The 15,259-nt window shown below is 41.6% G+C and overlaps 1 protein-coding gene across 1 annotated transcript; it reads left to right on the top strand.

Annotated features, from left to right (window-relative positions):
- Positions 1-1,461: 1,461 nt before the first annotated feature.
- On the top strand, positions 1,462-14,814 carry bsdc1 (BSD domain containing 1). Its single transcript, XM_006631360.3, has 13 exons — positions 1,462-1,567; positions 2,146-2,203; positions 2,849-2,965; positions 3,546-3,713; positions 3,975-4,029; positions 4,517-4,632; positions 4,974-5,042; positions 5,853-5,934; positions 6,315-6,860; positions 7,499-7,602; positions 8,032-11,652; positions 13,329-13,458; positions 14,601-14,814. The coding sequence occupies exons 1-11, from the start codon at positions 1,557-1,559 to the stop codon at positions 8,062-8,064; spliced, it is 1,359 nt and encodes a 452-aa protein (XP_006631423.2). The 5' UTR covers positions 1,462-1,556; the 3' UTR covers positions 8,065-11,652; positions 13,329-13,458; positions 14,601-14,814.
- The last annotated feature ends 445 nt before the right edge of the window (positions 14,815-15,259 follow it).

Raw genomic sequence — 15,259 nt, 5'->3', positions numbered from 1 at the left:
TACGCTTGTGTTAACGAGACCCACGGTCCTCCTGCGATGGCTTCACCTCAGATTAAAGTCCTCCTCCAGAGTCGAATGTCTCCTGCCGTGATCGACAGTGCCCAGTTATTGATTGGGGGATGCTCTTAGGGATCATGTGCGAAAAAAGAGTAGAGGGGCAAATTTTTTCAAAAAGAGAAACTAAGCAAATAAACTAGCGTGTTAACCCAGGAACGACAGTGAATTGAGTGTGTTACCCTATAACAAACTCAGGAACTCGGGCAGACAGGAAGTAAATGAAATCTGTTGTCATGACACCCAGGCTGCCTCTGATGCCGTTCGGGCCTTCTGAAGTGTCTTGTTTTGTAAATGTGTCATGAAAAGATTGTCTGCTCCGTATTTAGAAGCGTCAGAATGGTATTGCAGAACACAGTTACCTCACGGCAACATGACAGATGGTATGGGTAAAATAAGGAAATGTAAATCGATAGGTTGGAATGCCGAGCTGACTGCTGGAGAGAGACAAAGATAGACAGAGCTAATTAGAAAACTGAAGGGATCATTAGCAAGATTGGGGGCTGTACAGGGCAGACATATTGCAGAACATACGCACACAATATGTGGTTCTGGGTGCTCGGGGAATCTTCAATTAGGAAAGTGGGATGTTCCAGAAGCATGCAGCCTGACCCTGCTGCCTCAGAGGAACAGCTCTTTTCGCTCAAAATGCTAATACAGGAGACACAGATGGGGCAGGGTCACAGCCCCAGCACTGACACATTCACTGGGAGGCTCAGGTGGAGATTAGCAGAATTACACACTCGTTTGATGCAGTTAGGACGTGCTTTTATTTCAGTAAGAAAACCTTCTTCTCGTTAAGTGTAGCACACAAGAAAGAGCTGTAAATGTATTGATACATAGGCGTATCCTATCAAGAGAAAGATATTGGTCCTATATAAAGAGGAGCCCTCCTTAAAATCTTTCATCCCGGGTAGCTTTGCAATCAGAACAGGTTGCGATGGATGAAGGCACTAAAGTAGTTCTGCTCAAGGGCTGATGAGACCAAAATCAGCGAGAAAGCACGGAGAATTCACAAATTTCGCATAACATGTGCTGTAATCGAAAAACGTTCTTTTGAAAGTACGGTAGCTAGTGGTACATCCGCCTGAATAAGTTTAACACAACATTTTCAATTCTCTTGTTAAAGAATGAGGACATACAGAAAAGTATTGGGCCTGATGCAATTGACATATCGATCTGTTACCGATAGTTTTTCAAATTAATTGCTTCGCTTCCTGAATAAAGATCGCATCCGAGCTCCCTCGTCTTCCGCGTTCCAACGAAAAACTAGTTTGATCTCTCCAGGACACCGTAGTCCCCATGGTTACTGTAATCTTGATTTTTGTACATGGGCTTACTTCCAATATTTAAGATGACTTTCCACTTTCTTGTATAGAGAAAATTGGTTTACAGTGTCTGCCCGGAAAAAAAATCATGGTTCTCTTACTTATATTATTTCGGTCCCTTTCTTCGTGGAAGGGTCAGAGTTCAGTAAATATTGATGATGTCATGCAGTGAAGATGGCTGAAGGGTGAGTATTGTGTCGCCGAATGTTTTTATTGTTTATTCTCTTCTAACCCTCTGTATCATTGCAGGCATACACTGGTGTCGTATTTTGCACCAGGTACCTGAACATTTTTAAACTTTCGTGCGGTTTGATAGATCCGGGAAAGTGTCTTTCGAATACTCCAGAGCAACCGCCTTGGTTTGTTTACAAAAGAAAAATCCAATATATATAGTAATTTTGAGGAGGAAGAAAAAATAACAGCTGTGCAGTGACCTCTATTTTTTCGGATCGTACTGCAATTTGTCGTAGTGTGATGCCGTTTCTTAATAACGATTAAATATGTTTAAGAAAAAAAAACAGTTGTTTTAGGAATCATGTTTTGCAGATTTCTTGGAAGTTATATACTGTAGCTGGGGTGCAGGTTAGCCATCTCTGTGCTGATCTGTATCACAAACTCAATGGAGTCTTTCTTAGTGAAATGTACTCTTTGAGTTTAGTTGGAAGATAGAAAAAACACACACAACACACACACAATATGCTGCGTGTGGCAGTGCAAATATTGTGTCTAGTGTCTCAGGCTTGATCTGTCTGTTTCCGTCCAGGGAAGGAGGATGGTGGGGTGGCTGGCTCCAGCAGAGCTTTCAGTCAGTCAAAGAGAAGGTAGGCTCTTTGCTCTTTAATCCAATAATCTGATCAGGTTTTAGCAATTCCATGTGCGTATGCATGGACCTTATACTGTGTAATGTATTTTAACCCCCCTCCAACCTGCCAGGTTGAAAAAGGACCTGACAATCTATTTACAATAACAGCTGGTGTTTAAATATAATATTGAAATGTTAATGTTATTGGAAGACAAAGATGCAGATTAATTTGTACTGGAATGATTTTGCATGAGATATAACTGATCCTTTTTTTTCTGATTTTGCCAAAAACAAATTCCTGTGCTTCACAACAGAGTTTAGCCTGATATTTGAAAGTTACACAGCATGTGTTCTGTGGTGAATGGCAGTGTCTTAATTCACTCATTCTGTGGTGCAGTACAGTATAAAAAGTTTAGAACAATATATAGACTTACTGAAAAAGTAAGATGTAGGGATTTTTAAAAAGCATATGGTTTTAAAATGTCTGCAGTAGGTTATAGTTGTGGATAGATAGATACTTTATTGATCCCGTGAGGGAAATTGCAGAAGAGGGTTGGATTTGTGAAAAGTCAAGTTAAGCTATACAGTATGCGTGCAATGCACTGAACTGTTTTCTATAGAAAGTGTCGCTGTCTCTAATCAGATCTTTTGTCATCGTTCACAGTCTGCTGAAGCTTACGAGTTTCTGAAGCGTGATCTGACGGAGTTCACCCATGTAGTCCAGCATGATACGGCGTGCACCATTGCAGCCACAGCCAGTGCAGTGAAGGAGAAGCTAGCAGTAAGTGTTGGGCTGGGTGTGCTGTAAGGAATATGGAGCAAATACAGTTTAAAAATGGGATTAGTGCTAAACTGGCCTGCTGTTTAATCCTCATTTGTACTCATTGTACTCTCCTTGCAGTTCTGGAATTCAAACTAAGGCCCCAGAGCTGAGAGGCAACAATGCTAGCCACTGCACCACCAGGCTGCCCCACACATATACACTGCTGTACAAAAGTCTCAGACACAATCAGGAGTCACTATATGTGTTATTAGCATCAGTAAAAACTTCCACTTATATTTTCTACTATAAATACATTGACTATTATTATGAAACCTATTACTTGTTCCTTTGCAGCCTACGCATGCTGACGCAGTTACCCACCTGTATTATTATGACAGCTTTGTATGGAGCCTAAGCATGTCAGTTAGCAATCTGTAATTCACATTCATCAGAATCTTCAAAAACTGGATCACAAAAGAAGGAAGAAACACTAAACAGAGCGGAACAATGCAGAATGTGTAAGAGGTTTGTGAAATAAGCTCAAATGTATGTAAAACGGGCCTCCTTCCTAGGTGACCTGGCTGTTCTTGGTCTTTAGGTGGAAGGGTCCTCTGAGACGACTCAGAAGGTCAAGAAGGGTCTGTCCAACATACTGGGGGTGATAACGGACACGCTTGCTCCCCCTCCTGACAAAACCATAGACTGCGATGTCATCACGCTGGTAGCCACCCCAGCTGGTACAACAGAGGTGTATGACAGTACCAAGGTATGCCTTCCTGTCATGCACATATCCTCGCCCTCTCTAAAACACATTTTATCATTCTTTGCTTCTGTCTTCAAACTGAAAATTGTAAAGTCGATTCCTGTTGTGTTTTGTATATTATGTATACTTATATAATTATATATATATATTATATTATATCATGTTCCTACTTGTGTTTTGGTATTCTTATATTAACTGTGTATCATTCAACAATAAAATAACTTCATATGGATGATCACTCTGTTGTTTTTTTTCATTCTTTAGGCTCGTCTGTATAGCTTGCAGGCTGACCCCGCTACCTATTGCAATGAGCCAGATGGTATGTTACATTTGTCTCTCCCAGCATCCTCTTACTGTAAATGGTGTCTTTACCAAGGTTAGAACTAGTGATCCGGTTAACACTTAATAGCGCAGGGTTTTATGTTTTTCCATTTGAACCCACACGCAGACATTTTTGTATGTGGGCATACATCCAGTTAAATAATTCCTTTAAGCCAGGATCTTTGTGTAGTATGGAGTATTTTCTTAAGATTAGTTTAAAGAAACTGTAAACTAATTTGGAAGAAGATATTTATGATGGCTGACATGCAATACAGTTTATGTTGAGTCATTTGTTTCTCATTCAGTGTTAGAAATCTGCCTGGCAAGGCATCTTATGAGATCTTCATTTTACTGATAAGACTGCAAAGGCTGATGACTGAATTTGTGTTCTTTCTCTACTTGATTTAGTGCTGATAATATGCATATTGAAGTTTTCACTTTTTCTGAGTCGTGTGGTTTTGTCCATGTTTTTTTTTTTAATCCAGGACCTCCAGAAAAGTTTGATACCTGGCTTTCAGGCTTCAGTCTGGAAGAGAAGAAAGGAGAGATCTCTGAGCTTCTCGTCAGCAGCCCATCCATTCGAGCACTCTACACCAAAATGGTACAAAGTCCTATGAGTCCAAAACATGTGACATTTTAGTCTGCTTATGCTGAAGAGCACTGTGCCATGATTTACTTGTTAAACTTGACATCACAGGTCATTTCTAAGTTTTCCACCACATCCACATCTATATGTCACACAAGTAGACACTGCAAATCAGTGCTCAGTGTTGTAGGTTCCTTCTTATATATTAAACAAGCACCATGGGAATTTTAGACACAGGTGCTCAATAAAATGAAATTAGTTATTAACAATCACTTATTGGTATGCTGTGCACTGTGGATTTGTTTTTTGTTCATAAAAGCATTATTCTAATGCAGTGTTTTTAACTGATTTTTTAGGTTCCAGCAGCAGTGGCTCATTCTGAATTTTGGCAGCGGTATTTCTACAGGGTGTATCAGCTGGATCAGGTGAGTTGGGGGAAATGTTATAGTTATGAAGTCCTTCTCTCTGCCAACAGTATTCGGCACAGCTGTGATATGCTCTGTGAAACTTAGAAGGTATTTTTAATGAGAGTTAGTAAAGATGTGTTCATCTTTAGCATCAGCAGCAACACTGTTAACAGCTTAGTGACTTATTTGAGATATTCCTTGCTTAGTGTGAAACTATTTCCATTTATTAGGATTAAAAGGAGACTGGAAATCCCCAGTATGTCTAAAGGTTTACCTGTACAATACTGCTTGTCCTTTAGGAATACTTGTTTAGGATTCTACTTTGTTTAGTTTGGCCTGATGGCGTAATTCTGTTCCTTTTCCTTTGTGATGACACTTATTACCCCACTGCATTTAACTCGTGGCATGTGCCATCTAGTGGTGAAACATTGCATTTTTGCTTTGTGTTGAGATTTTAGTCAAGTTGTAATTTAGAGACATTGTATGCAAAGACTTTTTTACTCCACATATTTCATGTTATCACATTGTTGTCAGGTTTCCTCTCTGGAAAGTTTGGTTTGTTTTTTTGTGGCCTCTGCTTTGGTAACCATTCATTAAGGAAATAATTAAAGTAGACAGCTGCGTCAGCATGCGTAGGCCACAAAGGAACAAGTTAAGGTTCATTCAAGGCTGAAAAGAGAAGAAAAGAAACAACGTTTCGGCTCTGTGGAACTTTCTTTGGGTGCCTCCACAGCCGAAGTGTTTACTTTCTTTTCAGCCTTGAATAAACCTTTACTTGTTCCTGTTAAGGAAGTAAGCTGTTCATCGTGCTGCTGTTGTTCTACACAGGAGGAAGCCAGAAGAGTGGCCCTGAAACAAAGAGCGGAGCAGACATCCCACTCTGAGGAGCTAGGCTGGGAAGAAGAGGAAGGTATCTAGGCATTTCTAAGAAACTGTAAAACAGTTTGTTTCCCTGTAAAAGTGTCAGCAGGTGCAACTGTGCAAACCATCTCCTTCTGCTTTGATGTGGTTGCACCTTAAAAAGAGTGTCATTTAGATTTAGTTTTTTCTACCGTGTTCGTTTAATACAGCACTCTACTGAATGGTTAGAAAGCCCTGCTCCCGTGTCAAAAGGAAGAAAATCTCTATAACCGCTGAACTAATTTGTCTAAAATTCCTCAGGGCTCACGGGTGGTATCATGGATGCCCTGGGGGAGAGACATGTTGTTGACATGTTGAGACTTGATGACTGCCCTACTTTTTGATTTACCTCTGGAAATGGTCTCTTGCTTCCCTCTTGTTTGGGTACAGATGAGTTCTTAGGAGGAGGAGGAACAGCATCACGCCCGGACCTCAAGCCGCTGGGTGAATCGCGCCTCTTGCCCCCGAACGCCACTGCCTCCGGAATGACGGCTCCGACCAGATCTGCTCCGGAATCCCGGGAAGCGTCCTTGACCGGAGACGTAGCCGGCCTGCTGCAAGACCACACCGCGACGCCTTCGGCGAGCAGCGAGAGTTTGAGCCTGGTGACGCAGATCGAAAACCGAGCTTCGGCCGACACGGAACGGCGCAGCACCGTAGAGGAAGTCGCCCAGAAATTATCGGAAGCTAGCCTTGAGGAGACGGATTTAAGCCAGAAAACAATGCGGGCAGCTGACGGGCCCTTGGGAATGGACAAGATGGCCGACTTGGAGGGGGGGCAGACTCGCCTGGGTGAGGAAATGCCGAAAGACACAAGTGAGCCAAGAGCCACTACAAAGTCAGAGACTGTGAAAGAAGAAGGACCCACGGACCTGCGAGTTTTCGAGCTGAACTCTGATAGCGGAAAATCCACTCCATCAAACAACGGCAAGAAAGGTAACGTTCAGACCTCTCAAGTGGTGTGACTTCAGAATTAACTCTGTGGCGAGAGGTTGTCGACAACAGTATTGTGCACAAAGGGAAATTCACAGTACAGTATTGTGAAAGGAATTATTATTGACACTGTGAGTGTGAAAGCTCAAGTATATACTCACTGGCTAAAATATTAACCCCAACCCAGTGGCTTGTTGGGGAAACAGATTATACCGGACTGGCATACTTGCCCCAAACTTTTAAAATATTTGCAGCTCAGTTCCATTCCATTCTACTAGCAGAACTGCCTTTAGTTGCAATGTGGTTGAAAGTAAAGGTGCGTGGAATTGAACTGCACATTCCAACGTTTCCACCACTTTACAGTAAGATGGACAATATCTGGGTATTGCTCTGGCCATGGAATGTGATGCCTCATGCCAATCACTCATGCGTTGCCTGCCACCAAGTCTGTTCAATTGACTGGTGATCCCTAGTGTTTTGTTCAGTGTGTGTATCGGCCACTGTTTTCTTACAGCGAGAAAGATCAGTGTATCATTGAAACAGTTTGTAGCTTCTGGTCGTGGCTTGTTTGAACAGGTCGGATAGCATCAGTGTTTTGCACTGGAATTTCTCAAATATTATTTCAAATATGTTTGCTGCAGGATCAAGCACGGACATTAGCGAGGACTGGGAAAAGGATTTTGATTTAGACATGACTGAAGAAGAGGTCCAGCTAGCACTTTCTAAAGTAGAAGCCTCAGGAGAAGTAAGTTTCTTATTGTTCAAGGTCCAGTTAATACAGCAACATTTTAATTACTCAAAACAAAACATTACAGTTTAATATACTGTATGTTTGAAATGAAGTGTGCAATGCATTTTCAGAAAGACTTGAGAAATTGCTTAATTTGGATTATTTCACTTCTTGTTCTTTCTACCAATAGATCCTTACTGTATTGTAATAGTTTCTTGGTAACTGCAGTAAGGTAAAGCTGTTTGGTAATCAAGAAAAAATAGCTTTTTATTTGATGCTGAATTGTCTGTGCTGGAGTGTACTCAAATTATGCAGTAAAATATTTAATGCAGCCGTCACAGTAATTATGTTCTAGACTCATAATTACTTTTAAATGCGTTTTACAGTTTGAACAGGATTTAAGAACTCGCTGAACATTTAAAAATGTCTTATTTTTCATTTCAGCTGGTGGATGAAGATTGGGAGGACTGGGAATGAAAATAAGGAAAAATCATTTCATTGAGTTTCATGTGGAATTCTACAACAAGAACCATGCTTAATGTATAATTGTTTAGTCCATGCCTTGGCCATATTTCCCTTTATACAAGTAGAGGAATATTGGATGGGTTTAAACTCCACCATTGAAATACTGGCTAAATATGCTGACCCCATGAAAGATTCAAGGCATTATCAGATTGCTCCCTTAAAAGCTTATCCTTATGTCATACTTTTTACATGTTCTCTACAGTAATTATTCTATATTTTGGGGGTCAAAATGGGAACAGTTTCTGATTATTTCTTTAGAGTAAATTGGCTCTGTAGTTTCAGGAGGTTGCTCTCATATCTAACTATAACGCTTTCTGGTAAAGGAAATGGTGTATAAATTATTTAATTTTTTTTCATGGGTTAAGTGTAAAAGTTTTCCAAATATTATTAAAATGTGTTAATCAACACTGCAATCCTAATTCTAAATTGTAGGCAAGAAAATGTAATTTTCAGTTTGGGGCTTTTAAATCCCAGTCTGGTATTTATTTTCCATAAAAGATGCTTAATATCTGTTAGAGGATAGGATTCTATATATGAGCAGAGTATTTTTGGAATATGGTATATAGATAAGCCTTTGTGTAATCACTTTGACTTACACTTTAGTAGCTCATAAGTACATTAACAGACCAATACTTTATTCTATGACAGTCATGCATTGTAATGGTACATAATAAGTATTGCATTATGTAATATTTGTGGCCTCGCTGAAAGCTCGGTGAAGGCAAAAGTGTTAAATGAACTGATTATTATGCAGTACGAACTCCATGTACCTCATGTTTGTAAACATAGAAAAGCAGCCAATGGTGATGAACTGCTATTCTTTTCCATTCTGCACTGCCATTTGTCCTGTTTCTTTAAGATGCATTATACATCTGCTTAAAGCACTTTTTGACCTACAGCCAACAGATGTGGGATTAGAAAAAAAACAGCCTTTCATTTGGAGTTTTCATTTTTTTTGGTTAGGAATTTTCCTTTCCAAGCCTTGAAAATGGCCATGTTTAATATACCTGTTTAATATATAATATTCAGGAAGTGAATTTAAAATGCTTTAACATTGCTGGGTAAATGGATGCATCAAAAACCTGATGTCAAACGACAGAGACAGCAGATTTCCTCCTGCTGCAGCAGCCAACAAATAAGTGTGATTCTGGAGACAGTTTGAGACTTACATAAGCAGCGGAGTGTTGTATGTCACTGTAGAAAGAGGACACAGCACCCTGCCAGGACTGTGGTTGAAGTCTTTAAAGAGTGTGAAGTTGGCGGGGGGCAGCGGCGTAAATGATCACCAGATTTTCTCTTGCACTCACATGTTGGTTAGTATTCAAGATTGTTGTTCCTCACCCAGCTCTACCAGCGTCCTGTTCACCTGAGTCTGTTTTTAGAAGTGACAAAATCGCATCTTCCAGGGCCAGGTATCAAAGACTGCAGTTTCCATCGCCTGTGCTTGTACTATAAAAGGCTTTGTATAGCATGTTGGTATGGTCAATTTGAGCAGCATGGTTTATATGTAGATTTTCTTTCACTTAAATAATGTTTGGTTGCTGAGAAAGGTGTTGCTTGAATTCTTCTTTTCTGAAATTCGTACGTACTTACCTCCTGAAGTTTCAGTGCAAAGTATTGTTTGATATTTTCTGTATTGCCAAGTAGCATTATTCTAATATAATAGCACGTCTAGTATACACTGCTGTGCAAAGGACATCTTGGACCCAGGCAGGAGTTAGAATACTGTATCTTATGAGCAACAACACTTTATGCAGCATTTCCACTCCTGTTTCCACTATTATGACAACTTGACTATTATTAAAAGAGCTTTGTTCGGGTGAAAGGAACCTCATTTTATCATTTACCAATCCTGAATTCACACTAATCAGAATCTGATTGTTGTAGTGGATATTGGCTCATTGTCAGGTACTAAACCATTATTAACATAAGTGGGTACTCTATGTGTCCATTAACCAAAAGAAAGCTTTTTCAACTAAAACAAATACAGATCTGGTAGGAATGAGTGTTAAAATGGCTAAAAACCCAGTAAAGCCTGACAATATAATTGTTTTTTGCATAGTAAGAATAAAACGCTGAGAAGATCAGAACAAAGCCACTTTTACGATTTGTGCGCAGAGGTGTAGATACTGTTACAGATGTTGTATATGATTTCTCTCCTTTCGGGGAAAACACAAACATTTCAACTGAAATTAAACCTAAACTGTGATACGCGGATGGCACACTTCTTTGAAACAAGGAATAATAGCCTTGCCTTCTGTGTCCTGTACGTGGAGTATTGGTTTGCTTTTGGGTGAATACGCTCAATATGCTTTATTCATGGACCGGCAGTATGCGTTTAACAGTTATCAATTCCTGTAATCACCTAGGGTGTTACTATTATGTGAACTTCTGTAGCAGGTACAAGACGCCGTACTGTAGCAGCAGACTGCACCTGTATCAGCTTGGAGCACGGTGTACATCTTCGGATCCGTGTTCAGCCTTAAAAAGTCCCTAACCCCACATCATGTGCGAGCTTACGATTCGCTCCCGGCGTGGAGAAAACTGCCCACAGTGGATCGCTTTTCCCCCGTAAGAGCAATAAAGAGTCAAAATAAGCACACAGTTGCGCGTCTACGATACAATAGTCAAATCAGTAAAGTAGTGAAGATAAAATGTGTAAAAACTAAACTTGATATAAGGTCAAAGAGCGGCTGTGTTCAAGACAATACCCGAATACCCCTCAGTCGACCTTTCCAGTCCTTTCTACCGCTTCCTCTGAGCCAAGACGTCTTACAGCTCGTGGGGAATTGAACGATTCCTTTTAATTGCCTTTTTACAACCCTTTTGGCAGAAGTGATGTTAAAAACGGGGAGGATGATCGCCGATGAACATCACCGAGTAGGCGAGGCAAAGTCAAGCAGCAGACAAGAAAACGGCCATTGAAAAATCGCTAACGAAGTATCACACATCAAGAGTTTTTGTCTCTACGGGTGGGAATAGTGGGTTCGAAGCAAGATTTCTGAGTTCTGTGAACAGTGCCATGTAACTCTTAAAAACTCGTACCCGTTTTTTTTTTTTTCCTTAAGTGTTCGTCGAGTTAGGGTGTTGCAAAAATAGTACCAGTGTTAAGGAGAAAAGCATCTATAACCATGTGGATACTTGCTGCTTAAGGTCTTCGAATATGTAATGCTTCAAGGATCTGGTCGCTTTCAGTAAACCCGCATTCAAACATAAAAAAGGGATTCAAAGGAACAAGTAATAGGTTTATTCCATGCTGAAAAAAAACACAACGTTTCGGCCTTCTTCAGGTGTGAGCCCTAAAAAAGGACTTTATTGGCATAGGCGAATATAACAGTTACCCAAAGCAGCTAACATTTAACACAGCATTTACAATGAAACATTTAAACGATTCAAACCAATCAGACACCACCTTTTCTGCAGCGACTCTTTCAACAACAGACAGGTGATTGGACCAATGAGGTGGGAGCAGGAGGGAGGGGCAGAGGAGGGGTGTTGATTTAAATCGCCCTTAAAGGCGCTTGTTGAAACAATTAACACGTGAGTAAAGTGGTTCTGGTTTTGTTCGCTTTTAAACAAAGCGCCAACACATCCTTTACAAGGTTTAAAAAAATGTCGTGTTGTTAAGAAGCAACGTCGTTACCACGGAAACCACCAGTTTTTATTATGAGGTTTACGGTGCCATTATGATACTGAGCTACGAGATAAGGTATCAGGTCTAGTCGTAGCTGGAATTAATGCAACATTTTTAAACGCTTTTTGAAAGACGGCTGCATTGTATGTTCTGCTTCTTCTTATAAGAAATTATAAGATTTTCTGTCTTCACGGAAATAACCCTTTCCAGTTTGAAATTTGAAAGGTAAAATGTCGGTGCTGAGAAAATAACCAAACATTAACCGAGGCGAGAATGATGAGGGATATTTAAATGCAGAAATGTATAATGAATGTTCACCGCATCATTGCTTTTGAATAATACTTCATGGGAAAGAACAACTCATGAAACATTGAAGCAATAATGTTTTTAATTCTTGAGACTTAAAAAAAAGAGAACATTAGTGAAACATGTATAGAACTTGTAAGAGTTAACGTATAGTTTCCTTCTGCCATCGGTGGTTAAAATGAATATTGGGCCTGGGTGTGACCCATGTGTGTTTAGCACGTTATCGAGATACCTGTAATCTTTGCATAACAAAATAAACCATATTATCTCTGTGCATGTACTAATATTACTCATACTATATCGCTAATATTAATATTTTCAGCTTGGTGTCAGTATTCTCAGGTAAAAACACCTGAGATTAAGTATCACATCAGTATCATAAAGGCCTGGGTGGGCCAACCTGTCCGTTTCTACAGGGTCCAGAAGGTGTAAATACTGTAAATCAGCCTTTAATTCTCCATTTGTGAAGACTTGAAACTCACGGGTTTTTGTCGGGCTGGGGAACAGCTTCAGTTGTGTCGGCGGTGACCATGGTCTTGTCTTGGGAGCTCACAGGGTACCAGAATTTTCATTTCAAATAATCTGTACAGCTCCTACAGTCCAAAGGCATGCTGGTGGGTAAATTGGCTTCTGGGAAAACTGGCCCTGGAGCAAGAGTGTGTGTGCGTGTTTGTGTCTATGGTGGACTGGCGTCCTGTCCAGGGTGTACCCTGCCTTGTGCCTGTTGTTTACCAGGTGAGGAGTCACCCTCCCAGCATTCCCTGTACCTGATAAGGCCGATTAGAAAACTGCTGAATGCATAACTGCTGAACAGGATTTGCTGAAACTGTCACAGCCATGCCAATCCAGGCTCTTAGAAATTGATTCCAAGGTGGGCCACTCCCCAGCATCAGGATTTTCCAGGCCTGCACAATCTCTTTCCATCTCACTTTTGCATCTTTCACCTCTTGCAGCATTCAATCACAGTGGGTTATTAAAAGGGCACCTTTTAGTTGTTTGTGGCACCATGGTTTTGCAAGGCAGTGAGAAGGTGAGCCATAGTGCTTCTTGGAGGGGTGAAAGGTCGAGTGAATCTGGCTGTCCTGATAATTAGGGACGGAGTGCTGAGACCTGTTGTGTGTTAGCAGAAGATGGGCACGGTTCATACGTATGTACCTCATCCAATCTGTTAATGTCATAAAAGCAGTTTCGATAGCATGGTGTGTTGCAGAGTCATTGATCGGTGGTCAACCACCCACTGACTGGTGGTTAAAAAGGTCTCCTCTTTTTCCACCAGGTGTCATGAGCTCTGAAGGCTGCAGTCACGGGAGGAGGTTCCCGCTCGAAGCTGGTGACTGCTCAGCTCCCCGGCCAGCTGCTGAGAGGCACACGCCCGAGGATCTGACAGGACCGGTCCCCCCGACTCGGTGAGCACAGGGGTGACACTGCCTCTGCCCAGAGCACAGCTCCTGAGTTCAGTCGCAGGCTGTGTGTTTGGACAGGAGAGAACGGGCTTTTTAAACAATCTTGTTTTGTCGTTTATTAGCATGTTTCAACTGAAGCGTGCACGCTTGCAGGTTTACATGTTAGCAATCCCAAATCAAACAGACTCCATAAGTGGGAGGCTGTGTGTGATTGTCTTCATGAGCACAGAGCAGAAGTTCCATCACCCTCTAAGGCCCAGAACAATCACTAGACCTTTTGTCTGTTTGGTCAAAACTCAAAGCAAGGTCGTGCTCGTTTGTGTTTGTGGAGCCAGGATGGCCTTGTGCGTTTGCTGCAGGGAACTCCTCACATACCTCTCTCTTCTGCAAACACATGACGCCGCTTTAGAGAAGATCTTGTTGCCATAAAAAACACTATATGGGCTGTGAGCCAAGACTGCCAAATCCAAACTCAGAATGTTTATAATCGTCCCAGAGTCCAGAGGGGATGCCAAGAATCAGGTTCCCCCCATTTGTCCACTTTTTGTTTACCCAGCAGCTTTATCGCCCTGCAACTCACTGCTGGCAGCCCACTGAAGCTCAGCAGGTGTGAGGGTGGTCACTACCTCATAGGAGACCTTCTGGGAAAGCTAAGGCTGCTGCTGGAAGAGGTGTTAGTGGGACCAGTAGGAAGCGCTCACCCTGTGGTCTGTGTGGGTCCAGTGCAGTGCCCCAGTGCAGTGATGGAGACACTATACCTTGAGAAAAGGAACCATCCTTTGAATGAAACAGAAAACCAAGGTCCTGGCTTCCTATGGTCATTAAAAACCACTGAACGTTTTTCGAAAAGAGGAGGAGTGTTACCTCAGTGACTTGGCCAATACTCCCCTTGGCCTTTACCAGTCATAGCCTCCTAATAATCCCGTCTCTGAACTGGCTTCATCACTCTGCTCTCCTTCCCACTGAGAGCTGGTGTGTGGGGAGAGGACTGGTGCACTCTGGCTGCCATCACATCGTCCAAGTTGGTGCTGCACATTGGTGGTGGTGGAAGAGAGCCTCCATGACCTGTGAAGCGCTTTGAGTGGAGTACTTAAAAAAAAGTGCTATGTAAGTGTAAGGAATTTTTGTTATTATCTGTTCCTCAGGCAGCTGAGACGATGCCCTGGCAGTCATTGTCTGAATGTGTGGAGGGAGGTGGCTTGGGAGAGCACCGTTAATGGGGACACGTCAAGCACAGGCCCCTGAGCGCAGCAGCAGAGAGAATCTTAGACACAGCTCAGACAGCAGTGGCGTACGAGGGACCGGCTGCTTGGCAGGAAAAGTACAGTCTTACGTGAAATAAAAAAACCTTAAAGTTTAGTTTTGGTGCAGTGATTTCTTTTGATATTCTTGCTTTTTGAACTAAATCTGTGGTTGTAAAACCTTGTTTGGAAGGGTGATCATTGTTTTCTTAACAGACCCAAGGAGCAGAATTAGCATTGACTGCTTGAACTATGATATTTATCAGGGATCTAGACTTTTTTAAATAGGGGTTTTAATTGATTTTATTGCAAACGAGTACTTATTTCTGGTTAACATGTTTTTTGAAAGACAGCAAGTCTGTGCCATGTGTCAGGTGTGGTTTTGATGCCTGGCTGTTTGATTGTCTCAGAGCTGTTGCGGTTTCCTTTTCCCAGAGTGAGGCGGATTAAGCACGGATGATCTTAACTGTGGGTCTGTCTTCTTCACCTTGTTCTTAACTCCAAATGCATCAGGGCCCTAATTCACAGCAGACTGCACAATCAAACTTGCAGCACCTTCCTTC

Source organism: Lepisosteus oculatus, chromosome 11 (genome assembly GCF_040954835.1).
Source record: "Lepisosteus oculatus isolate fLepOcu1 chromosome 11, fLepOcu1.hap2, whole genome shotgun sequence".
Classification (NCBI taxonomy): domain Eukaryota; kingdom Metazoa; phylum Chordata; class Actinopteri; order Semionotiformes; family Lepisosteidae; genus Lepisosteus; species Lepisosteus oculatus.
Note: the sequence above shows the minus strand (reverse complement) of the source record. Positions and strands in the feature narration are given on the sequence as shown.